The 15,167-nt window shown below is 40.4% G+C and overlaps 1 protein-coding gene across 6 annotated transcripts; it reads left to right on the forward strand.

The window, feature by feature from the left end:
* LOC115163121 (cylicin-2) lies at window positions 1-11,435 on the forward strand. 6 transcript variants are annotated; one of them, XM_029714744.1, is made up of 26 exons: window positions 1-133; window positions 941-1,125; window positions 1,427-1,531; window positions 2,107-2,160; window positions 4,525-4,615; window positions 5,160-5,212; window positions 5,411-5,497; window positions 5,697-5,711; window positions 5,798-5,911; window positions 6,081-6,122; window positions 6,521-6,584; window positions 6,801-6,901; window positions 7,423-7,455; window positions 7,569-7,617; window positions 7,711-7,820; window positions 8,831-8,914; window positions 9,026-9,082; window positions 9,174-9,251; window positions 9,361-9,429; window positions 9,538-9,603; window positions 9,709-9,759; window positions 9,855-9,971; window positions 10,102-10,173; window positions 10,268-10,321; window positions 10,519-10,584; window positions 10,807-11,435. In XM_029714744.1, the coding sequence occupies exons 1-26, from the start codon at window positions 112-114 to the stop codon at window positions 11,197-11,199; spliced, it is 2,232 nt and encodes a 743-aa protein (XP_029570604.1). In that variant the 5' UTR covers window positions 1-111; the 3' UTR covers window positions 11,200-11,435. The 6 variants fall into 6 exon arrangements, with proteins under 6 accessions (XP_029570604.1, XP_029570608.1, XP_029570606.1 ...); XM_029714748.1 differs by having other exon boundaries at window positions 9,406-9,429; XM_029714746.1 differs by having other exon boundaries at window positions 9,026-9,074; window positions 9,172-9,251.
* The last annotated feature ends 3,732 nt before the right edge of the window (window positions 11,436-15,167 follow it).

Here is a 15,167-nt window from a genome sequence, read left to right on the forward strand (position 1 = left end):
GAGCACACCTTGGCCAATGGCCATACTAAAGGACTTCCTATCAGTGGAACTCAGTCAGATCATCAATTCACAGCTAACGGCAAGGTGTAACTGGAGCGGCTGTTGAGTTGAATGGAGTTCAACCGACCCAAAGGTATGGTGATCTACGCACTTTTAGTGACTTTTGCGCACCTTTGGTGACTTTAGCGCACATGCCTTTATAGATTACCGACATACTGTATGTTTAAAGCTTGATGTGGTCTAAAAATGTAATGGGTCTCGTTCTTTTAGTATGTTCCCCGGTAAAAGTAACAATCATTTCTCATTATCACCAACTGTATATTCCACCCCGTTCTACTTTAAGCGTAATTGGAAAATGTAGATATATGACATTTGAAGCGGTGAGCTGTAGTTTAAAGCTGTACAATTATTTGTATTTTTTGCAGTCATGCAGGGGCGTGGTACAAATACATCTGAAGTAAAAATCATGCAATTCTGTAATCATGCAATTCTGTACTGTTATTGTCAGTCAACATGCAAAATTAATGTATCTGTTAGTTATTCTACTTAGAACAGACAATATATAGATGTAGTCATTTTGGTTTGTGCATTATGGCTACAAATGTACTCTGAGGTGAATGCATCATTACATGGAGTACAGTGTGAGAAATAAGGAAGTGCATCAGATAATGTTTTATCCATAATATTAAAACACTTTTATGCAATTCATCCATGATCAGTACCTATGCATTTTTGATACTCTGGTTATTGTTTTTTGTATTGTATTTAATATTGTTTGCACTGCAAAAGCCTCAGTGTGTAGGTGATTTGTACAATAGGATAGGTGATTTGTACAAGTCTAAGACGACTGAAAATATAGTACAGCCCATGCAAGACAACAAACATATTGATTTGTGAATGGAAAATATAACTGCGTAGTAATCTATGCTGGTTTGTGTAGCTCCAGGGGGAGGGCCTGGAGATGGAGAGGGAGGACAAGTTGTCCTGAGCACGCTGGATGAACTCAAGCCTTGGAGGAGTGAACGGAAGCTTGAAGAGCATGGAGGGCAAGGAGGGCTGTCTTCAACCGACACCACTAATGCAGCCAAGACAGACCCCAAAGCTCCTGCAGCAGGACCTGGAAAGGTATGTAACGGAGGGTCAGGTTCGGTGGAAGGACTGCGGAGACAATGAAAGTAGGCCAAAAATGTTGTGATCGGGGGGAGAATGTAGTGCACGTTTATATTGAGGGTATAGTCAAAGACTTCACAAGAAAAGTAACAATAGGTCAAATGGAAACCAGCTAATAACCTGAAACCTAAACCTGTACTGAAATAAATACCTGTGCATGTGTGCACTATGAAAACAATAATACATTTACCATCTAATTTTTGCTCTGTCATATCCATCTGTCAGTTGTAACAATTACAGTCTCTCTCTCCTTCAGGTTGACTTGCACTCATTCCACAGCTCCCCATCTTCAGACAGCGAGGAGGAGGACAAATGCAAGAAGGAAAAGAAAAAGAAGAAGCTGAAGAAGAGGAAGAAGAAGGTGAGTCGCCAAACGCTTCCAGTTTGAACATCCCCTACTTGGAATGTACTGCTTACTGGAGGCTCGCAAATGCGGTAAAATAGACCCGGACAAAAATGCAGTGTCATGTCAGTGTGCAGTTTCAGAACTGTGCGCTCTACACTAGTCGTTTAAGGTGTAGTCACTCCACAGCTGAGGGCTGATCTCCAAAACATAGGTGCATTTTGCAATGGTGCGGTTCTCAAATGGGTCAGCAGGGCTTACTACAGTCAGGAATACCGATACGAAAAGTGACAGTAAGGAGAGGGGAGTGGCATTAAGTTATTGCAGAGTACTGTAGATCACAAGCATTAAAAAGCCCTGTTACGTATTCCTGTGCCTGTCTCCAAACATTTATACAACGTCACAGTTATCTAGGAATATTGGTCTTTAATAGTGGGGCATTCTGTAAGACCCTTTTAAAATGCAATAGAGAAGCACATTCATTACATTCACTCATGAAAGGTAAAGTATGAAATAACCAAAAAAGTGAGGTATCTACTGACATGTACTTTACTGGTGTCAATTATGCAATAACCTTTTCTTCTTGTACACAGGATTCCAGTTCATCCACTTCTTCCTCCTCTGACAGCAGCTCTTCAGACAGTGAAGTAAGCTGCGCAAATCTCTTAACATGCGACCTAATGTTCATCATGGTTATACCAGATCTGAGCTTGATTGAGCGTGTCTTGTGCATTGGAACCAATAGTAGAACAGTCACTAAAGAGTGAACCCTGCCCATCTGGCACTCCAGGCTAACGCTGCCTGTTTAGAATGAGTCAATGAACAAACAGAGAGAGAGAGAGAGGACATTTTGGTTGGATTGGGCCATGTGTTTAGTTTTAGACAAATATCTTGTTCATGCGAAGCCAAAAGGAGACTTGAATCCCCCAATGAAACAATTAAAGTGAAAGGAAGCCTAATTGGTTTATAGAGCGTGTCTTGGCAACGCTGGTTTCTACCCTGAAACCAATCCATTGTTGCTTTAATCCTGGGAATACTCTTGCCAAGCGTATCCAAATTAGGTCCCTTGCCATAACACACAGCTTTTTAAAGTGGATGTAGTATTGTCTTACTATGTCACATTGGGCTGGGCAGTTTTTATTTGATAAAAAGTGACTAATGTAATTGCTGATGTGAGCTTTATTTAGTCTTACTCTTCTCACTTTTAGATGTGCAACCATTTAGATTTGTCTTTCACTCAGAAAAAAAATATGTCATCACATTTTTGGGGAAATTAGGCGCGGTTTATTTGAATTTATAATCAGTTTGAGGTAATGTTTGTTAAGATTTCCTTTGATTATCGATAGCAGGTACTTTGATTCCACAATAGAAACTCAACCGCCAGCGTTGTATGCTGGTCTGGAACAACGGCACTATGTTATGTCAGCGTTAGTAAGCAGGAGACTCAGGTTTGCATGCTTGAGATATGTGAGGTTGAAAGACTTGCTGAAAGTCTAAATGCCACAATGAAACCAGTATGGTAGGCGTGCTGTGACCTTCGGGGCCCAGATCTAAGATAGGCATAGGAAACACACCCAGTCGTAACCTGTTGAGCTGGTGCCCGCAAGATCAGGAAGTAAAGAGGTGATAGGGGTTGTGGTAGGGATCTGGAATATGCACCGATACGATCCGTGAAAACACTCTGCAATAGCAGCAAACAAACAAATATGCCTAAGGTGGATGTACATACAGGTCCACTCAAAAGTTTGGACACACCTACTCATTCAAGGGTTTTCCTTTATTTGTACTATTTTCTACTTTGTAGAATAATAGTGAAGACATCAAAAAACCCTAACACATATGGAATCATGTAGTAACCAAAAAAGTGTTAAACAAATCAACACATATTTTATATTTGAGATTCTTCAAAGTAGCCACCCTTTGCCTTGATGACAGCTTTTCACACTTTTGACATTCTCTCAACTAGCTTCATGAGGTAGTCACCTGGAATGCATTTAAATTAACAGGTGTGCCTTGTTAAAAGTTAATTTGTGGAATAATAGTGGCTACTTTGAAAAATCTCAAATTGAAAATATATTTTGATTTGTTTAACACTTTTTTGGTTACTACATGATTCCATTTGTGTTATTTCATAGTTTTGATGTCTTCGCTATTATTCAACAATGTAGAAAATAGTAAAAAAAATTAAGGAAAACCCTCTGTGTGTCCTAACTTTTGACTGGTACTGTATATGTGAATGGTGTGTGGGTGTATGTGCGTGTGTGTGTGTATAAGTCATTTTATTAGTCATGAATAATAAAACAAGGATGGATACACCTCACAGGTGGAATAGAATGACTTATACACACGCACAGAACCAATCCTTGTAGATGCTGAGTCATCGTGCTTGTTTATTTCTGTTGAATGAACCTTTTGTCATAGATTAAATCTATGTTTACTACCCATGTGTCTAAAAGTATCGGCACAAGGTGAGACCCAGATGCAGACACAGGAAGCAGATGGTTGGAATCTTACAATGTTTATTAATCCAAAGGCGTAGGCAAGAGAATGGTCGTGGACAGGCAAAAAGGTCAGAACCAGATCAGAGTCCAGGAGGTACAGAATGGCAGACAGGCTCGTGGTCAAGGCAGGCAGAATGGTCAGGCAGGCGGGTACAAAGTCCAGTAACAGGCAAGGGTCTAAACCAGGAGGACTAGAAAAAGGAGAATGCAAAAAGCAGGAGAACAGGAAAAGCGCTGGTTGACCTGGAAACACGAACTTGCATAGAGAGACAGGAAACACAGGGATAAATACACTGGGGAAAATCAGCAACACCTGGAGGGGGTGGAGACAATCACAAGGACAGGTGAAACAGATCAGAGCGTGACAAAAAGTACAGAGATCTAAAATATAGATGTACCCATTATTCCTACTGTACTTTCGTCCTACCTGTATGTTTTGTTCTGCTATGTTAACATTAGATGAATAAGTCAAACTCGCAGTGAGACTAACTTCTGTCTGTCCTTCTGTAGGATGAGAAGAAGAAGAAGAAGAAGAAGAAGGCAAAGAAAGAAGGTGCTGGGGATATCATAGTACATGACGCAGCCTTCATATCTGAGCCTGGTGAGTGACAGCTTTGTGTTGTGTGTTCGGGCGTGTGTACTGAAGGCTACGAACTGTTCTAAATGACCTACTGTGTTTAAACACAAATGACCCCACCTTGTAACCAAATATTACACCTACTGTACCTGCCTACTGCTCAAGTGGCACATTCACCTCAATTCACATTATATGTATAGATACCATGGAAATGGCACCATTTTTTATAATAAAACAATAATGGGAGGAATATGGGTGTATGAGGCGAGGGTGGGGGGGGATAGGTGTGTAATCACAGTCCAAAGAGCATGTATTGAGTCAAACATTTGATTGTAATTTTGTTGACTTTGCACCACATCACAGATGTTATCCCTAGAGGGGGTGGCCTTATTTGTTTTAAGATCAGGTTGCAAGAATGAAAGCGAGGGCGTTTTATCTGACCACGTGCACTGTTTATGTTCAATCAATCATCTTTATACAGAAACACCACAAAAACACACAGAACAATGATAATCTTATAAATATTATATTATTGTTCAGTAAAACATATTGCCTGTTTTTTTTGCAGGGCTTGAAGGCTTCACTGATCTAAACAACGAGGAAACAAAGAAGAAAAAGGTTGTGAGTGGGTTTTCATAAAATGTATTATGTCATTTCGTATCATCACCATGGCCAATTTCCTTTTCCAGAAGTTACAAGCCAGAGTGTGCACAGTAAAATAAGCAACATTTAATACTCTACATCGCAGAGGAAGTCAGCGTTTACTTCAATGTTACCATGGCAGGATTTAGAACATGCATTTTTGTCCCTTCCTCTTAGAATTCAGGCTCAGACAGTGAAGAGGACAAGAAGAAGAAGAAGAAGGACAAGAAGAAGAAGAAGAAGAAGAAGAAGAAGAAGAAGAAGGTATGTACTGTAGCTCTCCTGTACACATGCAGGTGGTAACGTGTGAAATGTCTCATGAAAGAGCTCATTTTCCATGTTCCTGTTTTCTGTCTCTCAGGATTCCAGCTCCTCTTCTTCATCTTCCAGCTCATCATCCTCTTCATCATCCTCCTCAGACAGTGAGGAGGAGAAGAAGAAAAAGAAGAAAAAGAAGACCAAGAAGAAGAAGAAAAAGGTTTGATTCAACATGAGATCAGATAAACATGTGGTGCCCATTTTGTCGACACAGCACACTAACGATTTGTTTGAATTATTTTTCAGGATTCCAGCTCCTCATCTTCATCCTCTGATAGCTCTTCATCCTCCTCATCCTCAGACAGCCACAAGAAGAAGAAGAAGAAGAAGAAGAAGAAGAAGAAGAAGCAAAAGAGAAAGGTAAGAACATTTCTCATTACACCAACGTAGCTAAACAATGTCAAAGTGTTATAAACAGGATAACAATCCTCTACCAAATCAGCAAATCTGACTGAAACCTTACAATATGACCTGACATTATTGTGAAATATTTACCTGACGTCCTGATTCATGGACATTTCTCTTCTAGGATTCTAGATGTTCTTCTGACAGCGAGGCAGACAAAAAAAAGGTAATATACAGTACCAGATTAGGAGTTCTAACATGTTGGTAGCATGTCAAAAACATTGAAAGATGTTTTCAAACTGAGTCTAAAGCAATTTCTGCTTTGCAATCACTATAGTGTACAACTTAATTCATTTTTTTTTTTCAATAATAAAACTGCCTTATTTTGCCATGTTATTCCCCCTACATACTTAAGATTTCAATTGCTATCCACACCTCATTTGTTTGCAGACTACACAGAAGTTAGTGCAGGCCAGATTATTACCAAACCAGACACACCAGCAAGAACAGTTATTTTCCTCAATGCATTAGCCTACCTTGGCCTACCTGCATGCGCTTGCCCAGAAAACCCTGCAAGTTCATACTGTAGTTACATATGTTCTGTTCTGTTGTGTTTGGGAGCAGGGAGAAGAAGCAGACGGACAGGGCAAGGATGAGTACAGCTGTGCTGCTGGCGTTTCAGCAGCTGGTATGTCATTTCTTCTTTTAAAATGTCACAACATGTGTTTTCACAACATGTTCTGCATGCAAAGCTATTCTCATTCAGGATGCTTTCTTTGGAAACATGGCCATTGTAAACACAGCATCACATCACATCAGATCTTCATATTCATTTATATAAGGTCAATAAACATGTCCACAGTGGACAACAGGAAATGATCACCCAAAATATGCATCTCTGCAGGTGAGGAGGGTGCTGGGCTGGAGGGTACCCTGGGACAGAAATCGGCCAAAGAAAAAAAGAAGAAAGACAAGAAGACGAAGAAAGACAAGAGAACGGACAAGGTGAGGTCATCGAGGTGTATGACAACATGACTTTTCGAGAGTTTTAATCTGGAAACATATCGTGTACTGAAGCAGGAGTGGTCATAATAAGCATGATTAGCTTATTTTACATGCATTTCTTAATCTATATCAACCGTTAAACTCTGAACGGTTGTTTTGGACCCGGTACCGCGTCCACTGAGCTTAAGTGGTACCCACTCCGTGGAAAGAGCCGGTGTTCCTAATGTTTCGTACAGTCAGTGTATATTTATTTAGCATATTTATTTAGCTTTTCCTTGCCTGCTGTTTCTCTGGCTCTGCAATAGTCACGTTGTTAATGTATAGAATCCCATGTATAGAATCCCATGGTTATTACCTTCTAACAGTACTAAGCGTGTGTTTGTAAGACTTATAGATTTGAATTCAATATGCATCTAATGAAGGTAGTTTACAAAATGTGTCGCTTAGAAAGTGTCAGCAGAGGGCGTTAGAGATGAACAGGTTGAAGTTACAAAGGAATTCAACCTCTCACGCTTTCTCAGGGCTCTGCGTCCGAGATTGATGGCGATGACAAGGTAAAACAAAAACATATCTACAAACGGACACTCCTCTCCTCACGTTGAATTTAAACTCTCTCTGTATCCACTGAATGACTTTCTCTGTCGTATTACCCTCTCCCCAATTACAGTGCAAGAATGACAAAGCAAAGGAGGGTGGTGCATCAGCTGAATGGATTTGTAAGTAAATCAAAAAAGAATTGTCTCAGAAGAGATATGGAGATTATGAAGGGGAAATCTTGAGGATGATAGTCTTCTTTCCCGTGACCAAAGGTGGCAGAGATTTTCCTGAAGGAATGGAAGCTGGAAATCTGAGTGACGACGAGAGAGAAGGAGGAGGCAAGGAGAAAGAGAAGAAGAAGAAGTTGAAGAAAAAGAAGAAGGTACTCATCTCAGTTCCCATTGGCTCCCTGTGCTACAGTACAGACAACCTTTCCCACAAGTATTTAGTTGAGCTGTGTTATTCTGCCATCGGACTTGAGCTCCTCTCCAAATGTGTAATGTGTTGAGCTCATGTGATGAATTATGTAATACAGCTACGATACCCTAATGAGTGTTTTTTTCAATTGAAGGACTCTGGCTGTTCATCCTCCTCTTCATCATCTTCATCCTCGGAAAGCTCTTCCTCTTCAGACAGCGAGGATGACAAAAAGAAGAAGAAAAAGAAGAAGATGAAGAAGAAGAAAGCTGAGGTTGGTAGTTCCAAACTATCAGCCACATTGTATTCTATGGTATTGTTGGATGGTGCAATGCTCCACACTATCCCAATATGACTGACATATTGGACACCGTTTTTGCCACAGGATTCCAGTTCTTCATCTTCCTCCTCCTCGTCTTCATCCTCCTCTTCCTCCTCATCCTCTTCTGATAGCGAGGAGGAAAAGAAAAAGAAGAAGAAAAAGAAAAAGAAGGTGAGAAAGCAATGTGTTGTATGATTGAACACAAAAGAAGCATATTGTTTTTGTTGACTCACTGTTGACTCTGGTCATTTCTGTATCACAACAAAACGGTGTAAAACCATACTAAAAGTATGGCCATCTATAGCCCAATGACAGACCCTAGAAAGTTGTTAAGTACTTCATAGTGACCTTTTTTGGGTTGTTGTCCCTCAGGATTCTAGTTCTTCATCCTCTGAAACCTCCTCCTCCTCTGACAGCGATGATGACAAGAAGAAGAAGAAGAAGAAGAAGAAGATGAAGAAGAAGAAAAAGGTAAGTGTAGCAATTTAGCAATGTATGTCCATATTGCTCCAGTTACTCCATTGGCCATTGCATCCCTTTGGCTCTATCTCCTCAGCATGGAAGCATGGAAGCAAAGGCAGACATGTTACAAAGCGTCTTCTTCTTTGGAAAATACAGGATAGATGTCTGATTAAAGTTTATGTCTGTTTCAGGATTCCAGCTCTGATGATTCAGATTGCGAGAAAGACAAGAAGAAGAAGAAGAAGAAGAAGAAGAAGAAGAAGACGAAGAAAAAGGTGAGTGCCGATGCATACAGATGTTATTTTGAGAAACCCAGTGTGCAGGGTTATGGTTAGAAGCCCACTGGTAAGTGAAGGAATTCCACTCTCTTCATTTTTCTTTGACAGGATTCCTGCTCATCAGACAGCGAAGACGATAAGAAGAAGAAGAAGAAGAAGAAGAAGGTACACTGTTCTACTGTTTGTCTTGGGGGAGGGTCTTTTCAATTTTGAAAGATATTGGAGATATCAAATTAAACTTGTATTGTGTGTCCAGGACGATTCTGACAGCGAGGAAGATAAGAAAAAGAAGAAGAAGAAGAAGGACAAGAAGAAAAAGAAGAAGAAGGATAAGGTGTTTTTTCAATTGTCCTGTATTGGGGAGGGTCCATGTTTTAAAGAACAGTTCATTTGAGATATCTGATGACTCCTGAATGACCAGAATATGTATCTTGTGTGTCCAGGACTCTGACAGCGAGGAAGACAAGAAAAAGAAGAAGAAGGACAAGAAGAAAAAGAAGAAGAAGGATAAGGTGTTTTTTCAATTGTCCTGTATTGGGGAGGGTCCATGTTTTAAAGAACAGTTCATTTGAGATATCTAATCATATCTGAATGACCAGCATATTTCTATTTGTGTCCAGGACTCTGACAGCGAGGAAGACAAGAAAAAGAAGAAGAAGGGCAAGAAGAAAAAGAAGGATAAGAAGGTAGGTTTTTTATTGGCTGTAAAACAAAATAATAATTGAAATAACTGTTAGTTGGAGATATCTAATGACACCTGAATGACCAGAATATTTCTTTTTTGTGTCCAGGACTCATCTGACAGCGAGGATGATAAGAAAAAGAAGAAGAAAAAGAAGAAGGTATTTTTTGAATTGACCGTCTTAGAGAGTGATCCTCAAACTAACGACAGTAACAATCAGAATGTGACTGTGGATCGTTTCTCCTGTGTACCCAGGATTCTGGTTCTGACAGCGAGGAAGATAAGAAGAAGAAGAAGAAAGACAAGAAGAAGGATAAGAAGAAGAAAGACAAGAAGAAGGATAAGAAGAAGAAAGACAAGAAGAAGAAAAAGGTATGTTACACAAATGTATTTGGAAGTAATTTATAGGCCCCTCAATGAGTTATGAGCCCAATGCACATAGTGGAGGCTAATAAAATAGGATAGTATTTCATTACCATATACTGTATTTATGTATGTCTAGGATGACTCCTCATCTGGAAGTGATGATGATAAGAAAAAGAAGAAGAAGAAGAAGGAGAAGAAGAAAGAAAAGGTAAGTCTCCATGAAGGTAAATGTTATTTGGAGATGCACAACAGTGAGATGAACACTGGAATCTGATGGACCACGTCATCTGTTTGCCCTGTAGGGTTCCTCTTCTGGAAGTGATGATGACGAGGAGAAAAAGAAGAAAGACAAGAAGGTAAATGTTATTTGGAGATGCATATGATACTGATTGGAACGCTGTCTTTCCTCCGGAAGTGACAAAGACAAGAAGAAGATACAAATAAGGGAGACAAATTCCTGGTAGACTTTTGTTATGTATACAAACATGTGATACCAAAATAGCTTATTGACTCATTCTCCTTAAATTTACATTGGTATTTTTTGGGGTCACAGGACTCCTGTTCCAATGTTGAGGGAGAATCTAAGAAAAAAACAAAGAAAGATGACAACAAGAAAGAGGTAGGTACAAGGTAGTGAATATTGGAATTGTATGCAAAGAGAAAGCCAAACCCTCAAGGTTTTCCCTGGAGTAATCCAATCATCTCCTCAATGTCTCAGCTCTAAAGCAGGTATGTAGGACAGTTTTGAAGTAAAAACCACTCATAGGTACGTGTCTGCGAGAATAGTTTCATTTAAACATATCAGTTCCATTCTAATAATATCCCATTTATTCCCTTTTAGGATGGACCTGAGAATGAAAAGTGTGGAGAGCTGAAAAAGGAGGGGAAATATGTAGGTGGCTTGGTGATGGGAGGAGGGTGCATGGATAGTAAACCATCTGACGAGGGATCAGCTATTCGCCCGAAACCCACCCTGAAGTTGGAGCCTTGGGGGCCGTCGGCAGACGCCAGACCTAACACTCGCTATGAGTCCCTTTATAGCCCTTCGCACTCTCTCAGTCCCAGGGAGAGCAGCCCCTCCCGCCCCCCACTCAGTCCCTTGGAGGCCCTGATGCGGAACCCAACCTGGACCAGCGACCGTGACCCAATGACCGGGAGAGGACCAGCCAGCAGCAGAACCACACTGCTCAAATCCAGTGATCTACTCAGGGGTCCTAAGCCTTATCAGCCTTAATTAACATGGAGATTGGAAAAGATAGGCCAAGATGATTCATGCTCATTACAATCAGGCTGAAACATGATCAAAAGGAATTCTGTCAGAAATAAATAAATAAAGGTACATTTTTGTGAATCTCTTTTCCAACTGAAGCTGGTCAACTTTTGCAATTAATACACTTTTGTCTCTTTGGAAACCTCACACGTGAGTGACATGCAATTTGTTTATCTAAAGTAAAGTGAGAAGTTTGAAAATAATTGACGCGAATGTGTCTGTGTGTACACATTCAGGAATTTCCAGCAGTGTTCATGCAGGCTTAGCTGATCAGGTGCACTATACTATGAATGTAGTTTGAGGAGTTAGTGAGGTAACTTTGGTCAACTCTGAGTTCAATCTGGGATAACCGGTACCATGAAAGTGGCTCACCTTTAAGCCAATTTGGTAAATCTGCTTCAGGGCGCAGGCTAACTCAGGGCTAACTACAATTATCTTGAATGAAGTGTCTGAGGTGTGAGTTGAGGACCAATGAAATCAGATTCTCTCCCTCTCACAAATATTATATAATATCATCATCCACTTCATTTGAGGAAGAAAACTGCTTAAATATTAATCAAATGTGGTTTTGTGTGTTAAAAAGTTACACATTTAGTAATGACAAATGCATTTGATACTTCACGTACAGTAAAAGTTTTGTATGACAATACAATTATTTTCTTTTTTAAGAGTGGGGAAAAAAGGTGCTGTGCATTGACATGCAGACCAAAAGCGACATTAACGATAAGTAATAAAATAAAGACACTTCAACAAGCCTATTTCACAACATAACCTGCTGAATTTGCAAGATCACTTTTCTTTCATTTTGATTTCGACGCAAATGAAAATGTGGCACATGGATTGATGTTTCAGTATTGTCTCAATTAAGAGTTCGGCATTCGACTAGCCACATGTGACATTAAAACAGTGTTGCCAACTCCTCAGTAAGGAAAGTAGCTATTGGCTGTCCTAAAAGTCGCTAAATGACGTTATCACCTAATTTGCATAATTGGCCATGTGCATGTAATTGTGATGGACGCTGTAGGAGAGAGGAATAACGTCATGTGAGAGACAAAAAGTGAGTAAAAAACACCCTAAATATGTTTAGAACTACAAATTAGCAAGCTGCAGAGAGTGGCACACACAGCAAATAAGAACCAGATATTTGAGGCCATACTCTTCAGCACTTTATGGACCCCATTGTTAATCCCCGTCATAACAGAGGCATTGTCAGTCCCTATCCCCAGGAGTTTCTCTTTTTTAAGACAACACTTCTCGAGGAAAGCCACAACAGCACGGGCTATAGATATGGCATCTCCTCCCTCCAACTCAACAAGCCCCAGAAATGTTGATACAATTGTCTGCTTGGTGTCACTAAAGTACCTTATCACAAGCCCCAGGTACTTAGAAACACATCTGTGGACTCATCGAGGAGGAGGCTGAAACACTGGTCACCCACATCTGCGACCAACTTTTTCAGGAAGTATGGTGCTAGAACACCATTAATCATTTCTGTGCACTTTGTCCTGTGCATTTTGAAGTGGTGTCTGAGAAAGCAGCTATACATGCTTCTCCAATGTGATCACATGCCAGCATGGAACAGTGTTCAGCGGTAGCTAATGCCATGGTGGCCTCAGCCTTTTTTGCAGAGTCAATTTTTTTAACCATAAATGGCAGCTTGTTCGATGCATGTGACAAATAAAATGTGATTTGATTGGAGACTGCTTGTGTCAATTAAATAACATTTCCTATGATTTTCTACCTGCAGCAAAGTAGTGGATAATGCCGAAAATACCAGTTAAAGAAAAAAAATACTGATGTTCATTTTATTTTATAATAAGAGCTACACCAACATAAATGTTTAATTCATAGGCCGACCTGTCCGGTAAATTGGCACAGCAATGTGGCTTTTAGTATTAGCTGACCAATCTGGACATCTGTAGTGCGGGAAAAAAGGTAGTTGTATAATTAAGAACAGTACCTTGCAGAATTCAATAGTTGGAATTGTAAGAGTTGTTGTCCTGTCCCTTTCTCTGTGATTGTCATTCTAATAGGATCCAGAAAGAACAAAACCCTGTCCTCAAACATTTACATTAAAAGTTGCAAAGTTAAAGGCAAAGACACAAAACATCCACATCAAATTAAATACTTTTCTTGATCAAATAACATGGATAACAACTTTTAGTGCAGTATTAATTGATTATCCTTACAAACCACTTCATTTCAATCAATCAATCAAATGTATTTATAAAGCCCTTTTTACATCAGTCAATGTCACAAAGTGCTATACAGAAACCCAGCCTAAAACCACAAACAGCAAGCAATGCAGATGTAGAAGCTCGGTGGCTAAGAAAAACTCCCTAGAAAGGCAAGAACCTAGGAAGAAATCTAGAGAGGAACTAGGCTCTGAGGGGTAGCCAGTCCTCTTCTGGCTGTGCCAGGTGGAGATTATAACAGTACATGGCCAAGATGTTCAAACGTTCATAGATGACCAGCAGGGTCAAATAATAATAATCACAGTGGTTGTAGAGGGTGCAACAGGTCAGCACCTCAGGAGTAAATGTCAGTTGGCTTTTCATAGCCGATCAGTTAGAGACATAAGGTGCGGTAGAGAGAGAGAGAGAGTCGAAAACAGCAGGTCAGGGACAAGGTAGCACGTCCAGTGAACAGGTCAGGGTTCCACAGCCACAGGCAGAACAGTTGAAACTGGAGCAGCAGCACGACCAGGTGGACTGGGGGACAGCAAGGAGTCATCAGGCCAGGTAGTCCTGAGGCATGGTCCTAGGGCTCAGGTCCTCAGAGAGAGAGAGAAAATTAGAGGGAGCATACTTAAATTCACATAGGACACTGGATAAATGTGCATTACTGTATTGTACATAGGCTGGTCATCTAGGTTTGGTCCCTGTAGACTTTCCATCACTATGAAGGAAAACAATTACCAATACAGTAATTGAGTACATTGAGACATCAAGTGGTTTGTTATGTGGCTCAGTTGGTACAGTATGGCGCATGCAACACTAGGGGTGTGGGTTTGATTCCCATGGGGGACCAGTACACTACTGTAAGTCGCTCTGGATAAGAACATCTACTAAAATGTAAAAGGAGTAAATAAACCATTTCAGTTTACACACAGAAATAAGTTGTGTTTGCTAAGTATTTCAAGAAACTGGAAAACATATCAAGCAAGTATTTTTATATTCCACAAGTATTATCAGATTAACTTTTGTACAGATAATTATCAGACTCAAGTTACAAATGCTGGTAAACACTCTAATACAAATACATTTAGTTTAAATGTTTTCACAAAAGTAGTGCATCGGATTTTTACTGGTCCTGTTTTTTTTTCTTCTTCTGCATGTTGCGGCCGATCGCTCCCCTACCTAGGCCTAGTGACGTCACATAATTGGCCGAAAGCCGGAAAGGAAGAGCGCCCTTCTCATATCAAACAGTGATCTGCGCCACTCGAATCTGGTCCATCGTCCACAAACATACAACATCTCTTTTCCATAAAATAAATGTTTGAATTTTTCAAACCAGTTTTCCTTGGGAAGGCAAATAAACACAGAATCCTACTCATTACTACGCGTGCTTGACTACGTCACTTTTGTGCGGTCTTTGCGGTCGGCTTGAGCCGGGCGCTGTTTCATCACTTTTCACCCGATGTAACCCGGGCCAGATAAGCGACCCCTCCCTCCGTGATGGCAGTCTCAGACTAAGTATCCTATGTAGCGAACGACACAGCAGTGGAATAATTTCGTTTGAATCGTCAGGCTAAAGGACTAAGACTCCACAAGGTCTGTTCCACACTGCCCCAACCAGGGGCACTTTCAAAACCGTAAAAAACGGGGAAGAAACATGAACATTCTTATTGGACAAAATCAGATCGTCCCGCCTCCATTTAAAAACCCTTGTGCCTTCTGAACAACACGAACGTGTTTTGGTCACGTGGTTGC

The sequence above is a fragment of the Salmo trutta genome, chromosome 26 (assembly GCF_901001165.1).
Source record: "Salmo trutta chromosome 26, fSalTru1.1, whole genome shotgun sequence".
NCBI classification, from domain to species: Eukaryota; Metazoa; Chordata; class Actinopteri; order Salmoniformes; family Salmonidae; genus Salmo; species Salmo trutta.

Coding starts and splice junctions, on each gene's coding strand:
- LOC115163121 (XM_029714744.1), top strand. CDS start 112: ATGGAGTTCAACCGACCCAAAG. Junction 4,616..5,159: donor AGCCTTCATATCTGAGCCTG/GTGAGTGACAGC, acceptor TTTTTTTTGCAG/GGCTTGAAGGCTTCACTGAT. Junction 6,123..6,520: donor GCGAGGCAGACAAAAAAAAG/GTAATATACAGT, acceptor GTTTGGGAGCAG/GGAGAAGAAGCAGACGGACA.